Source organism: Nymphaea colorata, chromosome 4, assembly GCF_008831285.2.
Source record: "Nymphaea colorata isolate Beijing-Zhang1983 chromosome 4, ASM883128v2, whole genome shotgun sequence".
Classification (NCBI taxonomy): Eukaryota; Viridiplantae; Streptophyta; class Magnoliopsida; order Nymphaeales; family Nymphaeaceae; genus Nymphaea; species Nymphaea colorata.
In genome coordinates, this window is record NC_045141.1 from 3,273,699 (window position 1) to 3,289,762 (window position 16,064).

Here is a 16,064-nt window from a genome sequence, read left to right on the forward strand (position 1 = left end):
ATTTTGAACTGCAAAATACATGAATGACATGACATGCGAAGTATACAATTCATCCAACATCAGCAGTGACAAGGATAGAGAAGGACAAATGAGGATGTGCATAGGGATGTCAATTTATCCATTTGGATCGCATATCTGGCCAAAACGTACAAAAAAAAATGAATATAAAAAAATTTAGCATTTGATTAAGAGATTTGGTCGAATTCGGATACACATACATATATGATCAGATTCAAATTCATATTGGAATTAGTTTTAAATAAGTATCCTATAAGCAATGCCCTTACATTTTACCTATGTCACCGGGTGCGTTTCCTTTGAGCTCGCACCCGCACCCGACGCGTTGCGGGTGCGGGTGCGCTCCAGGTGCGCACCCAATCAGCACACGATGTTGAGCTCGCACCCGGGGGTTGGATCTAGTTCCGAGTCGAAACCAAATCCAAACCAAGTTCATCTGCGTGTATGGTTTGGATCTGGATCTGATTTTAAAATGAAACCAAATCCAAAATCCACAAAATCAAATCCACCATTCTCACCCGTCGCGGTTAAATCTAATTTAAGACATCTATAGATATATTATATGTTCTCTTTTCTCTTTAAAAAAAAAAACAATACAGGACTAAAGAATGGTGGCTTTCATATAAAACGATCTGTTTGCCTTTTTTTTCAAACATTTCTTTTTTGATTTTTTCCCACTATCATAAAATGTATAATTTTAATTGTGTTATTCAATTTCTACGAAAAATTAATAATAATAATAATAATAATATTAATATTAATAAAATATCTTCACCGCACCGCCGCACCTAATTTTTTTGAGATGTGCCGCACCGGCACCAGCACCCGCACCGGCACCGGCACCCGCACCCCGCACTCAGGTGACATAGCATTTTACGACTCAGCTAGATTTGATGTAAAATTTAGATTTGGATGTGGATTCAAATATTGGATTTGGATCAGATTCAGATTGTCAAAATCAGATCTCAGATTCAGATCGGGACATGATTTTTCTTCATTCTATTTCAAATCCGAATATATGAATATCTGGAAAAAATGGATATGGCTAAGGGTACATCAAATTGAATATGATCTCTGATCTCTTGACATCTCTAGACATGCAAGTCATCACCCAATATCTAAAAAGACTGATCATTCACTCACATGGCTTTCCTTAAGGAAACGCCAACTAAACCTATTAGAGGAGCTTCTGAGAAGTTGAACTGTCAAGCAAGCTACCGGTTTTCCTCCCTCTGTGTCGTGGACTTCAAAGTCACCCCTATGAGCAGGCAACGTTCGTGAGTGAACCTCTGACGCATGGAAGCCCTTTACTTGGCAAGAACGATTGTCTAGCAAGTAATAGCCAGGAGAGTGCTGATCACTATCAAATAAAAAATTTAAAACCAGATTGCCCTTGCACCTTGGGGACTCCCATTCACATGTCGAAGCAATCGTGTTCCCATCGTGGCAGACCCAACGCAACAATACACAACAGTTTGGAAGCCATTCGAACGATCTCTAGAATCCTTGATATCATCTGCCTTTTGGAAGCAGGACAATTAAGAAAACAAGATGGCATTTGGCACGCTCAATCATACCTCTCGAGGTTTCATGATGACCATGGAGCAAGAGCCATTGTAGGCACACGCAGTTTGCTGATCTGTAGCTAATAGAATGTGATAACTCAGATATTATGGTGCCTTTTACATGGAAAATGTCAATACCATTCCCTTGAGTTCAATCGAAAAGCAATTCCCAATATTCCCTTTTGTGCTACAATCTAGTTGGTCTTTCATAAGAAAATTCATGGACACTAGAAATTTTTCATGAAAGTATAATTTTTTCATTAAGATGAGCAGTCACAAGGTTTCTTTTACAGATTGAACACCTGCATATTTCTGGTAACAAAAGTTCTACTTTCAGTTCGCACTTAGGTATGAAGATCTTCAATATCTGGCAATTCCATGCTGGCACTGAGTTGGGAAGTTGGCTTTGAAATCTTAATTACCAATTGACCACACGCACCACTTATGTCCTGGCCCATTTGTTTGCGAACTGTTGTCCGAATTTTATAAACTTCTCTCAACATCTTCTGAAACTTTTTCACATTCTGCTCAGAACTGCTCATAAAATGACTTGAACTACCGATTGCATTGAAAGGTATCAAGTTAATAACCTGGACATCATGCAGATAAATCTTACACATAACAATCAAAAGAAATGTTGACCAGTCCTAAGGACTTGAAGGATCAGTTCTTCGTACAAGTATGAAGATTAAAACTCACCACGTCAAGTGTTTTAAGCAACTTCCCAAGCTCATGAGCATGCTGCTCTTGATCATTGATGCCGTCAAGCATGATATATTCAATGAAGATTTTCTGGCCACTGAAAGCAAGAAAAACTATAAAGTTCTTTAACTCAAATTTTGAGATTAAAAAGAAAAAGGAAAGTAAACCGTGTCTGAGTTGCACCACTTCTCCTGATACAGATGTAAAACATCCATAAGCCTTTGCAGAGGAAAGGCACTGGCAGCAGGCATTATCTGACACCTTATATCTTGAATGGGAGCATGAAGAGAGACGGCAAGTCTCACATTTGGCAAGTCATCTTTTAACTTCTTGATAGCAGGGATAATGCCAACCTACATGCAAAAAATCTGAGAAGCAACTTCATTTATACTGCAAACCCTTTGACTTCCAAAGGCTAGTAAGTAAGCCAAACTTCTTAAACTACTCTTCAAGGAAAAAAAAAATGGTAAACGAAGAGCATATTCATCATAATAACAATTCAAAGAACACTAGAAGAAAACAGAATTGACATAGAAAAACATTATTTTGCTCCAATGTTATTGAACATATATTTTGACAACAAACTCGTATGTTTACAGTTCTTATAAATGATTAATCCCTCTGTAATCTGTCACCTTCCATTCTTCCTTGGTGATAGTTCCAGGGTCATGGGTAACAGATGTCATTTGGGTCAGTTCTTAAGAGACCCTGCATTTGTAGTAAATATAAACAGGCATCTGGGATTAGGGTTGTCTGTGTGAATTTTAGGGTTTTCTTCTTGTTAATGCTGTACCAGGGTAGTAGTGGGAATACAACTCGCACACATTGCAAGAAAAGAACCCTAAAACTCTGAAACTCAACCCTAAACCCAGGTTAGAGTAACTCTCAGAGGGAATACAACTCAATAACCTCCGTTGAAACCCCAATCTACCAGCGTGCCTGTTTATATTCACTACCAACACAGGGTCTGTCTAAGACCCGACACAAATGAGACCCTTTACCCATGACCCAGCGATTATCACTTGGTCTACCCTCTCCAATGGATGTAGTTTTTAGCTCTTTGGGAAAATCTCTATATTCTAGTAATGCAGGATAGCATTTTGCATGTTTCTCACTTATAGTGCATGTTTTAGATTATATCACAAGTTCACAACATATAATTGTTCATTGTCAAGTGCCAAACATTATGATTATCATCAATCAACAATAATCATCATCGTATTCATCGTCTTCCTTATTTTCTTCTTTAATTGTTTCAACATTCAAATGGAATGTCCTCACCAATATATGGTCAATTTTTCTAGAAAACTAGTAAAACCTCCCCCTTCCACAGTTATAAAAGATGTTTAGAAAGTGGAAGGAAGGAGTTTTTTAAAAAGAAGCACGACAAAACTGGATTAAAAAAATGGGCCTCAAGCCACTTTTGTTTTGTTTTGTCCCCGTATCATAAGATATAGGGGGCGCATATTGGTCGTATCGTATGATACTTATGGCCCTCATATTGCACGATACAGGGGATACGCCTATGATACAAAGGCGTATCATAAAACCTTTTTAACATATACAATACGTATCGGACGACACGGACCCATATCACGTGATAAGGATAACACTGCAATGGCTATATTTCTAGTTGTTGGACATTCCAACAACAGCTTCTCCTTCCCATCTATTAGATTTTATGTCCCTTATGTCATTTTAACCTTTTGTAAGCTCTTTTTATGAGTAATCAATAATACTATTCATACTTATTCTGTGTACCATTGATACAGACTGTGTACTGTCTGTATTCAGTCATTTCCCCGTCATGTGTTGATTACAATAACCTGAGTGTGTGTGATATAAAATTCAGTGTATATCACAACTCCTTCTATGGTATCAGAGCAAAAAGATTCTGCCCTGAGTTAATTTATGCTGAGAATATTTTGAAGCAAGTTTGTGATCAATTGTCGTATTCAAGAAATCAAGACCTGATCCAATGAAGGGGACAAATGTCATCAGCAGCGTTGTCCTAGTTTGAGTCTTACACAGATTGTCATTCTTTCACGGTGCTTCAAGGTGTGTTCCCTATTCCCCTCATTCTTTAGAGAAATGGAAGAAAAAGAAAATCTCTCCCTCCAACTCTTGCTCAAACTTAATTCCACAAATTATGTTACATGGGCTTCTACTATGAAGCATCATATTGGTAGAAAGGGTCCTTGGGGGTACCACTGATGGCTCCAAAAAGGAACCTAAACTTACCAATGCAGTCGCTTACATTGACCAAAGTTGTGGATGGAAAAGCCAAAGACCTGGTGGGAGCTATGTCACATAGGTTCGGGTACGGGTACGGACCATTTTCAAAAAATTTGAGTGCGGGGGTACGGCCGTACACACACGCGGACATATATATATATATACATATATATATATATATATATATATATATATATATATATATATATGTCAAAAAATTTCAAAATGAATAACATATTCATAACTCATGATCCAAAACACATTATGGAAGTAATTAACATACAAATATATCCACTTTCTTGATTCTCCGTCGCATCATCAAGATTAGAAGGAGCAACAGGTCACACTTTTAAGATATATTGACATCGCTATGGTTATGGCTCACACTATTATCGAAGAGTCAAGTTATAGAGAAGGGATCACTTTTCAAAACATTGTATGGAAGATTTTAAATGAAAAGTTGTGAGGAACTATGTGCAAGAAAGGTTTAGAGTGAAAAAGGAAACAGGAAAAGAGAGGGGGATTTTTAATTTTCAACTCAAAAACTGGACAACTTTGGACTCGGTCAAAGTTGACCGAGTTCAAAAATAGACAAAAATGATCCTGGGTACGTTGACCGTACCCGATGCTGCGTTGACCGCACCTTTGCCGCACCCAGGGCCGTACCCGTACCCGTGTAACATAGAGTGGGAGTTTAAAAGTAGAAAGCCAAAAATGATTAGGTGAAAAAATAAAAGAATGTGAGGATTGGACATCACAAAGTCATGTCATGGTTCTTAAATAGTGTAGAAACCTCAACAAGTACACATTGCCGAATTTAAATATATAAATCAAGCATGGGAATTTTTCAAAGAGATGTACATGATAAGAGATGTTGCACATAAATAAAATGTGCAGGTGGAAAATCTCTAAGCTTCAACAAGGAAATAATCTATAAAGGATTACTATGGAAAATTTCCTTGGTTGTGGATGAACTATCATTGTTTGAACCTAAATGGCATGTCGTCAAGATATTCTTCATCAAAAATTGATAGAGGAAGACAAATTTTATCAGTTCATTATTGGCTTAACGCTTGATATAGTAAAGGCATCACTCATTCATCGACCAAGTGTTCCTACCATCCATGAAGCGCTTGTTGAACTAATAATGGAAGAAAATAGACTAATTTATGGTAAAGAAAGAGCAGAAAGTGTCTTGGCGGTTTGTAAACCAGAAAATAACATTAGACCTTATTGACTACCATATTTTGGAAGAAATAATGAAGATTCAAGTATAAGGGTGATTTGTTTTCAATGCCACGAAGCTAGACACATAAAACCAAGATGTCCAAAGCTGAAGAAACTTGAAAAGAAAGCAGCTACAGCAGAAAGTCATCAAGAACCAGGTTCATTTGGAGGATTATCACGTACCCAACTTGCCAAAGCACTTCAACCACTCTTGAAAGAGAATTTTGCAACAACCGGAGCTGTTACAACTTCATCACAAGGTACGATTCCTTGGTTGCTTGACTCCAGAACTTCCTTTCATATTACACCAAATAAATCATGCTTAACTAAATGCAAAAATAATTTTTATCCTTGCTTTGTTCAACAGCTGATGGGACTTCATTGAATGTAAAACCATTGGTAGATTTGAATAAATTCAAAAAAGAGGTTTTTAAAACACCAAACAATAGATGCATTCTCAATTGAATCTCAACCTTTTATTGGTATGTCAAATAGCTGATCAGGGCTGGAAAATCAGTTTCGTACACGATAAATGTTTTATACAGGGTCTCTTCTCCGAGAGGACGATTGGGAAAGGACATAGAAGAAGTGACCTGTAGTTTGTGGATTTTTTGGACCTATCTAAACCTCTTTGTATTACAACCATAAAGAAGACATTTCTTTATGGCATCAAAGATTAGGTCATCCAAGTTTGAGCAAATTTAATGTATACAAGCGTTAAAGAACTTTTATAATGAAAATTTGTCCTGTAATAAATGCATTTTGGGCAAAAAGAAGTCTCTTTTGGAAATGGAACTTATATGAGCAAAAGATCCTTTTGAGTTGATTCATTTGGATGTATAGGGGCCAACTGCAATTTTCTCTAAAGGTGGATTTGCTTATTATGTTATATTTGTGGATGATTTTATGAGATATGTTTGGGTATACCTCCTCCAACATAAATATGAAACTTTCCTCTGTTTTAAAACATTTTATCAAATGATTAAAAATCAATTTAAAACAAATATAAAAAATTTATGCACAAATTCTGGTGGAGAATATTTATCAACTCTTTTTAAAGAATACTTGGAAGAAAATGGGATACTCCGTCAAAAATCTTGTCCAAGAACCCCTCCACAAAATGGAATTTCTGAAAGAAAACATTGTCATATCATAAAAACAACAAAAACTTTGCTGATTTCAAAATATGTTCCCAAAAACTTTTGGGCTAAAGCAATTTTTATGTCAGGTTATCCAATTAATACAATGGTATCTAAAGTCTTCGATAACATAGCTCCTTTTCAAACTTTACAATACGGAACCTAACTATGATAGATTAAGAGTATTTGGATGCAAATGCTATATTTTAAATGATAAGAATAATAAATTATCTTCAAAAGCTATAAAATGTGTTTTCTGGGATATTCTAAGACACAAAAAGGATACAAATGCTATGATGTTAATAATGATAAATTATATATTTCATGAAATGTGATTTTCATTGAAAATAAAAAAGGATTTGAAAAGGAAGAAACTGAACATAATATGGATTACTCTTTTTTGTCTGATCTTCTACCTTGAAACAATGAAGAAGTTGAAAAAAATGCAGCAACTGGCCAAGAAAGTCCTAGTATTGAATCTCGTAAAGAAATTATCACCTATCATAGAAGAGAAACACCTAGAGATATTCTTACAAATGACCCTTCTCTTGAACCACCAGTGGGAAGGCCTAAAAGGAGTATTAAACATCCTGAAAGGTTTGTTTCCTATGAGTCATTTAGTCCCAAATGTAGGAAGAGATAGGTAACCATACACTTTTTTCTTGAACCCACTAGTTATCATGAAGCTATTCAGAGCCCTCAATGGATAGAAGCAATAAATGCTGAATTAAAAGCCTTAAAAAATGTGAGACTAGGGAGATCATACCTTTACTGAAAAATAAGAAAACAATAGGCTATAGCTGGGTTTTTGAAGTTAAAACCAAAAGTGATGCTACCCTAGAAAGTTTTAAAGCTAAATTAGTTGCCAAAGGATATTGCCAAGAATATGAAATGGACTATGAAGAGACATTTGCTCCAATTTCCCAGATGACCTCAGTTAGATCCCTCATAGCAATAAGCTCCATTAAAAGATGTCCAACATATCAAATGGTGTTTAAAATATTTTTTTTATTAGTGAATTTACTGAGAAAGTATACGTCACCTCCTCCAGGATATAAAATATCTTAAGGGTCTGTTCTGCACTTGAAGAAGGTACTTTATGGTTTGAAACAGGCGACTAAGGCCTGCTATGACAGATTCTGCAAGGTTTTGAGACTTTTGACTGAACATGGATTCGAGTGATGTTACTCAGATACTGCTTTATTTGTAAAAAAATCATCTCTGTGATTTTACTTTTTTATGTAGATGAAATGATCATTACAGGTGATGAATATGATAAAGATGAAGTGAGAAAAATCAAACAACTTTTAAAAAGGGAATTCAAAATGTCAAACTTGGGGTTCCTCACATATTTTCTTTGTACAGAAGTCAGTTAATCTAGAAGAGGATATCTGATATTCCAGATCAAGTTGTCGACATAGTTAATCGCTCTGGAATCTCTAATAACAAGTTTATTGAAAATCAGAAGTACCTGGAATGAAAATGAAGATAAATGATGGAAAAGCAAAGAAAAATCCTACACCATATTGACAGTTGGTTGGAGCTCTCTCCTATCTATCTATTATCAGACTTGATATTGCTTATATTGTGCATTTAGCAAACTAATTCCGACATGCTCCCACTACAGTTCATATGGGTACAGTAATGAGAATCATTCGGTACATAAAAAATACCATTAACAAGGGTGTTTTTTTGCCCTCAACTTCTTCTTTGGAATTAATTGTATATACTGATACTAATGGGAGAAGAGACCCCAACAATCAACATTCCACTACTAGTTTTTGTGTGTTTTAGATACTTTGTTGACTTTCTAGAGATGCAAGAAGCATCAAAGAGTATTTTTGTCTTCCACAGAAGCATAATAATGAGCAATGGCATCAACTGCTATGGAAATTGTGTGGCTAAAATGTCTACTCAAAGGCATGGGACTGGAGTTTGAAAAACCGGCAAAGTTGTGCAGTGACTATAAAAGTGCGTATATATATTGCCAGCAACAACATTTCTCATGAGAGGACTAAAAATATCGAAATGGACTATAACTTTGTCATAGAGGAACTTTAAAAGAAATCCATCAAGTTGTCCTTTGTTACATCAAAAGTTTCAGCTGGCAGACTTTTCACCAAAAGGCTTGTACCATGATTCTCCTTTATTTTTAGCAAACTTTCAGTGGTTTCACCATAAGTTTAATGAGGGTGTTAAAAAATATGTCAGAAGATTTACTACTAAATTAGGATTTTTTGCATCAGATTAGATTTAATTTGTTTCTTTGATGTCATATTTTTTAAATTATTTATGCATTTTCTTTTGTGTTCGTTTATTTTTGCTTGCTGCCATTTACTAGCTGTTGGAATATCCAGTGGATATATTTCTAGCTGTTGGACATTCCAACAGCTTCTTCTCCTTCCTATTGATTGGACTTTATGTCCCTTATGTAGTTTTAGCTTTTCGTAAGCTCTTTTTATGAGTGATCAAAAATACTTTTCAGAGTTTATCTCCTCTCCTTGTGAGGATTCTTTGTTTATAACTGATACAGACTGTGTATTGTCTGTATTCAGTCATTTCTCTGTGTTGTGTTGTTTACATGAACCTGAGTGTGTGTGATTTAAAATTCAGTGTATATCATAATTCATAACTCCTTTCAGCATGCACATTTAATATCATTAGAAAATTCAGTCAGATAGCATCTCCTTCCCTGACTCCTACCTCAAATTTCCAGCATTTCTTATGTTTGTGACTGATCTGAGCTTGACCATGTGGTATTTGAAATATGTCACTTTAGATCATATTCATCACAGTTAATGCCCTTAAGAAATTCAGAATCATACACCATCCTTTTTCTTAGCATCCAATAGTGGTTTCCTGAACAGTAAGAAATAAGTGTTCGCATTATGAAGAGTTATCATATAAGGTAGTATTGCACGCCTAGATATGGTGCTGACCACCAAAACAGAGAACCTGGATGACAAAAACGAACAATACCATGCATACTGAAAGGACTAATACATCACTCACAGGGTTAAATGTCAATTATTGTTGCATAGATAGATGGACAGTTTCTGGTCCAATGCTTCAACATTAGCTAATTTTTCTACAGTTGGTGCAGATCAATGCTGACTGTTGCTCAACATACGTTACCCACTATGAATGATTGTGGTGGAGGATAGGCTGGAAATTTGTGGTACACTATTTAATGATTAAGGTGTGTCCAATGGTTGAGGTGGCTCTTGTTTCTTGAATTTTAAACAGCTTTAGATGAAATTTTGAGGGATTTTCTATTCTATTACTACAAACTATATAAATCAACTCTTTAGGAAGCTACCATGACCACCTGCACTAGACTATGTCACATAGGTACGAGTACGGGTGCCGGTGCACGTACTGGTGTGGGTACGGGTACAGACCATTTTCAAAAAACTTGGATGTGGGGATACGGCCGTTTATATATATATATATATATATAAACAAGAAGAAATACTTAGAAAATATATATCAATGGATCTTGCAGCAGTGTTTTTAAGAAACCTATGAAAAACTATCTTGCAGCAGTGTTTTTAAGAAACCTATGAAAAACTTTAAACATATGGACAATAGAGCAGCCCTCTAGATAGTCGAATTTCATGCAAGAAAACAAAAATACGACTAAAAACAACAATAAAAAGGAAAAAAAGTTCATGCAGGAAGGTCACCGGAGGTTGCTGGAAGTTGCTGGATGTCACAAGAGGTCGCCGGACGTCACCCACAATTTTGTGGAGGCTCTGCGTTTTTGAAAGGAAATACTAAAACAAAAAAAAAACCTAAGTTTTGGACGAAAATGGACTTGGTCAACATTGATCGAGTCTGTTTTTGGACGGATATGAACCCGGGTACGTTGACCGTACCCGATACGTACCCCTACCTGAGCCGTGTGCCAATGGCGTACCCGTACCCGTACCCATGTCTCACCCGACCGGTAAGGGTACTCCACCAGAAAAAACGTACCCATGTTACATAGGCACTGGATGATGCATGCTGTCCTGAGGCACCAAAGTCAACCATCATCCATCAAAAGTGCAGCAAACTGGACTTACCTACCAGACTCAACCTTGACTCATGTGATGGTTCTTATCAAGAGTCATAATTTCACAAATCCAATAGCTCATTTACATAAAAAAATTTATATTTATGCTTTTACCATATACCATTTGTATATTCTTGTTTGCTTTTAGTATCAAAAACTGTTTGCATCATATATATATATATATATATATATATATATATATATATATTGTCATTTACACAGCACTCTCAATTTCTTGAAAAATGCAACAACCCTGCATCCACACCCATATTCATGCAAATATCCTTTGCTCCATCAAGCCTCTATTCAATCTTTTATGCTAGTGAAACAAGTAAATTGTTTCTGACAGTTGAAAATTGAAACATTACAAAATATGTGTTTAAGAAGTGAAACAGAGATGCACAAGGAAAAACTTCTAGGGTATGTCACATAGGTGTGGGGTGCGGGTGCGGCATCTGAAAAAATCTGGGTGCGGCGGTGTGGCAAGGGTATTTATTATTATTAATTTATTATTATAATATATATATACATATATAACAACAAATTATCCATAAAGCACAAAATTATCAAATAACTGAATCAAAATTGCAATTTGCAAACGCGAGTCAGGTGTGCGCCTAGAAACGACGATTTTAGTCGGGTGTGGCTGACCGCACCCGATTCACTTTAAACTTGGCTGGGTGGGAATCTGGGTCGCACCCGCACCCACACCAGCGTCGCGTTGACGCGGGTGCAGGTCCAAAAATGGCACACCCTTGTGACTTAGCTTCTAGGATGGCCCCTGTCAAATATAACTTAGGACAAGGGACAAGACCATAATGAACAATCTCAAGATGTATAAAAAGTACTCTGTGTAATACAGCTTTTTATCAAGTCTAAGTCCTATAATCTGTCTCAGTTTGATGACATACAGTAGATATGGTAATTCTCTTTGGTGATAATCGAAATGGGAAGCTTATCATGGACTGGACTGCTTCAACTACTGCTGTATAGTTGTTCAGTGGTTCCCCCATTCCCTGCATATCCAAGTGATAACAGTGAGTAAAGCTCTCTAGAATTGTGATATACAAAGGTGCAAACATAAGAGATGATGGTATGGGGAACAACAACGTTAACAGGATCCACAAAGAATGAAGCTGAACAGAATACCTTCGGTGCAAAGTGCTATCAGTACAATTAAACACCACTTTCAATACTTTAAACTATTAGTGGTTGAAGGAAGCAGCACTAGCCATGAGTTCAATACAGTATTGCAGCAATTAGGCAAAGCAAACAAATCTGTTACAGTCAAACCAAGTAAAAGAAAGCTCCATTGCGGACCAGCTGAATGAATACTTGAACTCTTTTCAAAAGGTCTACTGTCTACATATTTGAGATAAGGAATTGTTTCCAAATGAAACTGGAATACAAATGCAACTGACTCATAAGCAAGAAGAGATGGAGATAACCATGTAGTTTCTAACAAATGAACAATATCAACTGAGTAAAGTACGTCTAAAGTCATGCCGATCGCGAAGATCATACCATAAAAACAACATTTCTAATGCTTGAGATAAAAGATGCGTGAACCAGTTGCTCCACAATCTCCCCTGATGACAGATTACACTTAAATCCCATACTTCCTGTAGCGCAAAATTTGCAACTCATTTTGCAACCTGCCTAGAAAATTCAAAATAAATCAAAGACATTTCAATGATTAAAAGGAACTCAAGCAAATGTAAGAGATGGAAATATTTTTCCAATAGCATGTGTACAGCAAATTCAACACCTGAGATGATATGCATAAAGTTGACCTTGGACCTCCAGGTCGAGGTTTGCCACCATACTTCCCGAGACGTGTGTCATATCTCATAATAACAGCTTCAACATGAGAACCATTCTGATGACAAAAATGTGGTCAATGTCATATAATGTGTCGATGTAGAAAAGGAAAAGAATGGATTCTCTGTTAATCTGAGTATACCATCATCAGCTTTCCTAAAAACAAAAAGCTTTTCAAGCCACAGCCAGAAAATGCACAAAGAAACATGGACCTTGAGTGCAAATGGAACTAACCAGGAGTGCAGCAAGACAAAGAATGAAATAGCTAAAGCCTCAGGTTTTTCATCAACACAATTTCTAAGTATTTTAATTAAGCACGCAGTTTACATGCAGGCTTTTAATAAGAATTAAGAACATAAAATGAAGGCATATATTTTTTGTAACATGAAAAATACACACCAGTCCTCCACAAAGTTGAGCACAACTGCAGAGTGGGTCTTCCGCAACTGCCTTCAAGCAGAACGGAAAGGTGATTCAGCATTGCAGCCACTCTGCACTCTGGAGCTTTTCCGAGGTATGTAGACAAAAGATTTAGGAGGCCAGGGACATTGCCTGGGGACAGGGGTTCACTTGGCAATAGGATTTCTTCTCATAGAAAAAGGAAGAAAGAATAACATTGCAATTCTAGTATCAAAGAAGTTCATTTTCACATTGGGACGGATCAGTTTCCTCCACCCCTTTGGAAGCAAACTTCTCATACAGTCTCAAAAGCATGAAAAAAGCATGTAATTCAGTTCCAAAGAGAGCTTTTAGAAACCATATTCCAAGGTTTCAAGAAAAAATTTCAGGTGACCGAACACTATAATGGAAAATACAAGAACCCAAATTTTCAATTATTACAATCCTAATAAATTCTTACTATTCTTCTACTTAACCTCTCCACTTTCTGACATGCAATGAATCTAAAAGTAAGGCAGTTAATAACCTTACGTTTATCCATGTGTGTGTTTGTGTGAGCGTTTAAGAGAGAGGGAAAGAGACAGAGAGTAACTGAAAGAAATCAATGCCAATTTAGTGGCAATGCCAATCGCAAGCACAAGCTGAAAGAAATGTGCACACCTGCAATCTGACAAGCAATTTAGTGGTAACCTTGTCTTCAGAATTTGTAACTAATTCCACGATAGACGTCATCGGTCTAAATTTGGAAACCAGTACAGGGTAGGCAGCAGAAGGCAACGATGGAACGTCATTGATCTGACAGTTGGGTTGATCAAGAATGTACCTGGATATTAAGAAATGGTAGTCCTAACAAAGATTTAGAGTTACCGAAGTTTCATAATATCAACTTATAAAAACAAAACAACCAGACAATAATCGTAAGATCTCGAACTACTGAACAGGATCGTGCATATTCACACAGACAGGGGACATAAGAAGTTAAAACCACAAACAAAGGGACGATAACTCGATTGTGGTGCGATCTCGGTATTGATGCTTTCTTGTTCTAGGCAAATGGATTTGGTGGAAAGGGGAGAGAAGATGAAGAATTGATTTACTTCCAGATGACGGGAATGAAGTTGGCGCTAATTCCAGCTTCTTCCAGCTCGGTCTTCAGCAACCCAACGTCGAAAATCGAGTGCACCGCCATGGCTCCTTTCATCACATAGAAGGAAGGATTATGGCGAGGACAGACTCGAGGAAGCCTCCCGGGCCCTCTTTTACAGTTAAAAAGTTAGCAATAAAGCTCTACATTGTAACAGTGGAAAAGTTTTAACGAGTCACCGAAGAAGATAGTTATGTCTGATCAAACCCTATTTTATCATTTTTAACTTTTAACTAAGTGTCGTTCTATTCAAGTCTCACAAAAAACGTTTTAAAAAAAGAAACGCATATTATACGCCAAAAACACCTCCACCGTATAAAACTGAATAAAACGCATTAAAAAAAAACATCAAAAACAAAAAATACGTATAATACCCATATTATATTTGTATTATACGTTTTTTTCCTTTTTTACTGTTTTTTCTTATTTTTTACCGTTTTTTATTAATTTTCATTTTTGTATAATTTTTAAGATATATTAAATGTTTAAATTTTTTTAAAAATTTACCGAACTTTTTCCGTTTTATTATCGAGATATAGAACTTTATCGTATTATACCTATCTTTTTTTTCGCCGTTTAACCTACACGTTTTTTGTGACAGTGTTTTAATCGTGTAAATATGTTTGGCTTGGCCATCCAGTCGGCTAACGCACCTAGATCCAGGAGGCTCTAAAATCATAGACTATGGTAGCAGTAATGGTTTAGATTTGATTGCAATAGCGGAGATGAACTTGGATCTACTTAACAACACTAATTACTAATCTATTAGGGGCTCTTTTTTATTGGAAAATAATCTTGATTTATATTTAAATTATTTAAATTGGTGTTTTTATCTCAAATTATGTTCATGGTTTCCTGCCAACGTGCGATGGTGCGCCTATCAATCCCGTTTCTTTTTTTAAGTTGGGCAATATGAAGTTACGGATGTAAACATTTTCTTTATATGGTTAATCTTGAAGTATCTGAAGTCAAATTTTGCTGTCTACTTGGTTTGTATTCAAACGGTTTAAGTTAGTGTTTTATACCTTCTCCCACCAAGCAAGGCTTTTAAAATTTTAACATCATGCTTCAGATCATAGTTGTGGGTTGGGGGAGGAGGGAGGGGGGAGGAAATTTTGCATAATTAAGCTCCCGTTGAAGCTGGGTTTAAACCTAAACCCTCGCTCGGTCCACACCCAAGTTTAATGAATTTGGGCTTCTTTTTTAATGCCTTTGAAGGAAGTCCAACCAAGGTTCTGGATACTTCTAACCAAGGTCACTTGACGTGGCTTGCCCTAGCTGGCCATTTTTTGACAACTATAGGTTGCGGAAAATTGCTTCCACTCATTTTTATTTTAGGGGCCGTTTGATGGCCTGGAAAAAAATTTCTGGAAATATATTGCTGGAAATATAGGAAATGGAAAAATGGAATGGAAAAAATTTTTCCGATTTCAATTTTAGTGTGTGTGTGATGACTCAAAAATATATTTCCAATTCTATATTTCTAAGTTTGATAGTACAGAAATATATTTCTAGAAATTTAATTCTTAGTTTGATAATAAGGAAACATTTATCTAGATTTACAAAAATATGGCAACAATCTATCTAGATTTATGAATCACTATCCTAACTCTCAACATGCACCAATGATCAACAACACCAACACCCTCAGTTGATAGAAACTATAAAAAACTGAAACCAAATGTGAATAAAAATCATGCCATGCCAGATCCGAGATAACTGTAGAAGTAAAAATACTCAACCAAACACCCAACTCG

General features: G+C 36.3%; 1 protein-coding gene across 2 annotated transcripts; it reads right to left on the reverse strand.

Annotated features, from left to right (window-relative positions):
• Positions 1 to 1,658: 1,658 nt before the first annotated feature.
• LOC116252600 (uncharacterized) lies at positions 1,659 to 14,435 on the reverse strand. 2 transcript variants are annotated; one of them, XM_031626969.2, is made up of 8 exons: positions 14,261 to 14,435; positions 13,824 to 13,986; positions 12,712 to 12,822; positions 12,468 to 12,602; positions 11,855 to 11,959; positions 2,469 to 2,638; positions 2,283 to 2,382; positions 1,659 to 2,173 (listed from the first exon to the last, which is right to left on the reverse strand). In XM_031626969.2, exons 1-8 carry the CDS (start codon positions 14,362 to 14,364, stop codon positions 1,928 to 1,930), a joined length of 1,134 nt encoding a protein of 377 aa, XP_031482829.1. In that variant the 5' UTR covers positions 14,365 to 14,435; the 3' UTR covers positions 1,659 to 1,927. The 2 variants fall into 2 exon arrangements, with proteins under 2 accessions (XP_031482829.1, XP_049933330.1); XM_050077373.1 differs by having other exon boundaries at positions 13,824 to 14,009.
• Positions 14,436 to 16,064: the final 1,629 nt, after the last annotated feature.

Bases quoted from the DNA above. Each gene is read 5' to 3' on its own strand.
- LOC116252600 (XM_031626969.2), bottom strand. From the start codon at position 14,364: ATGAAAGGAGCCATGGCGGTGCACTCGATTTTCGACGTTGGGTTGCTG. The intron at 12,603-12,711 runs GTGTTGAATTTG...TGAATTTTCTAG, and splicing joins CTTTATGCATATCATCTCAG to GCAGGTTGCAAAATGAGTTG. The intron at 2,639-11,854 runs GTATGTCATCAA...TTTTGCATGTAG, and splicing joins AGAGAATTACCATATCTACT to GTTGGCATTATCCCTGCTAT.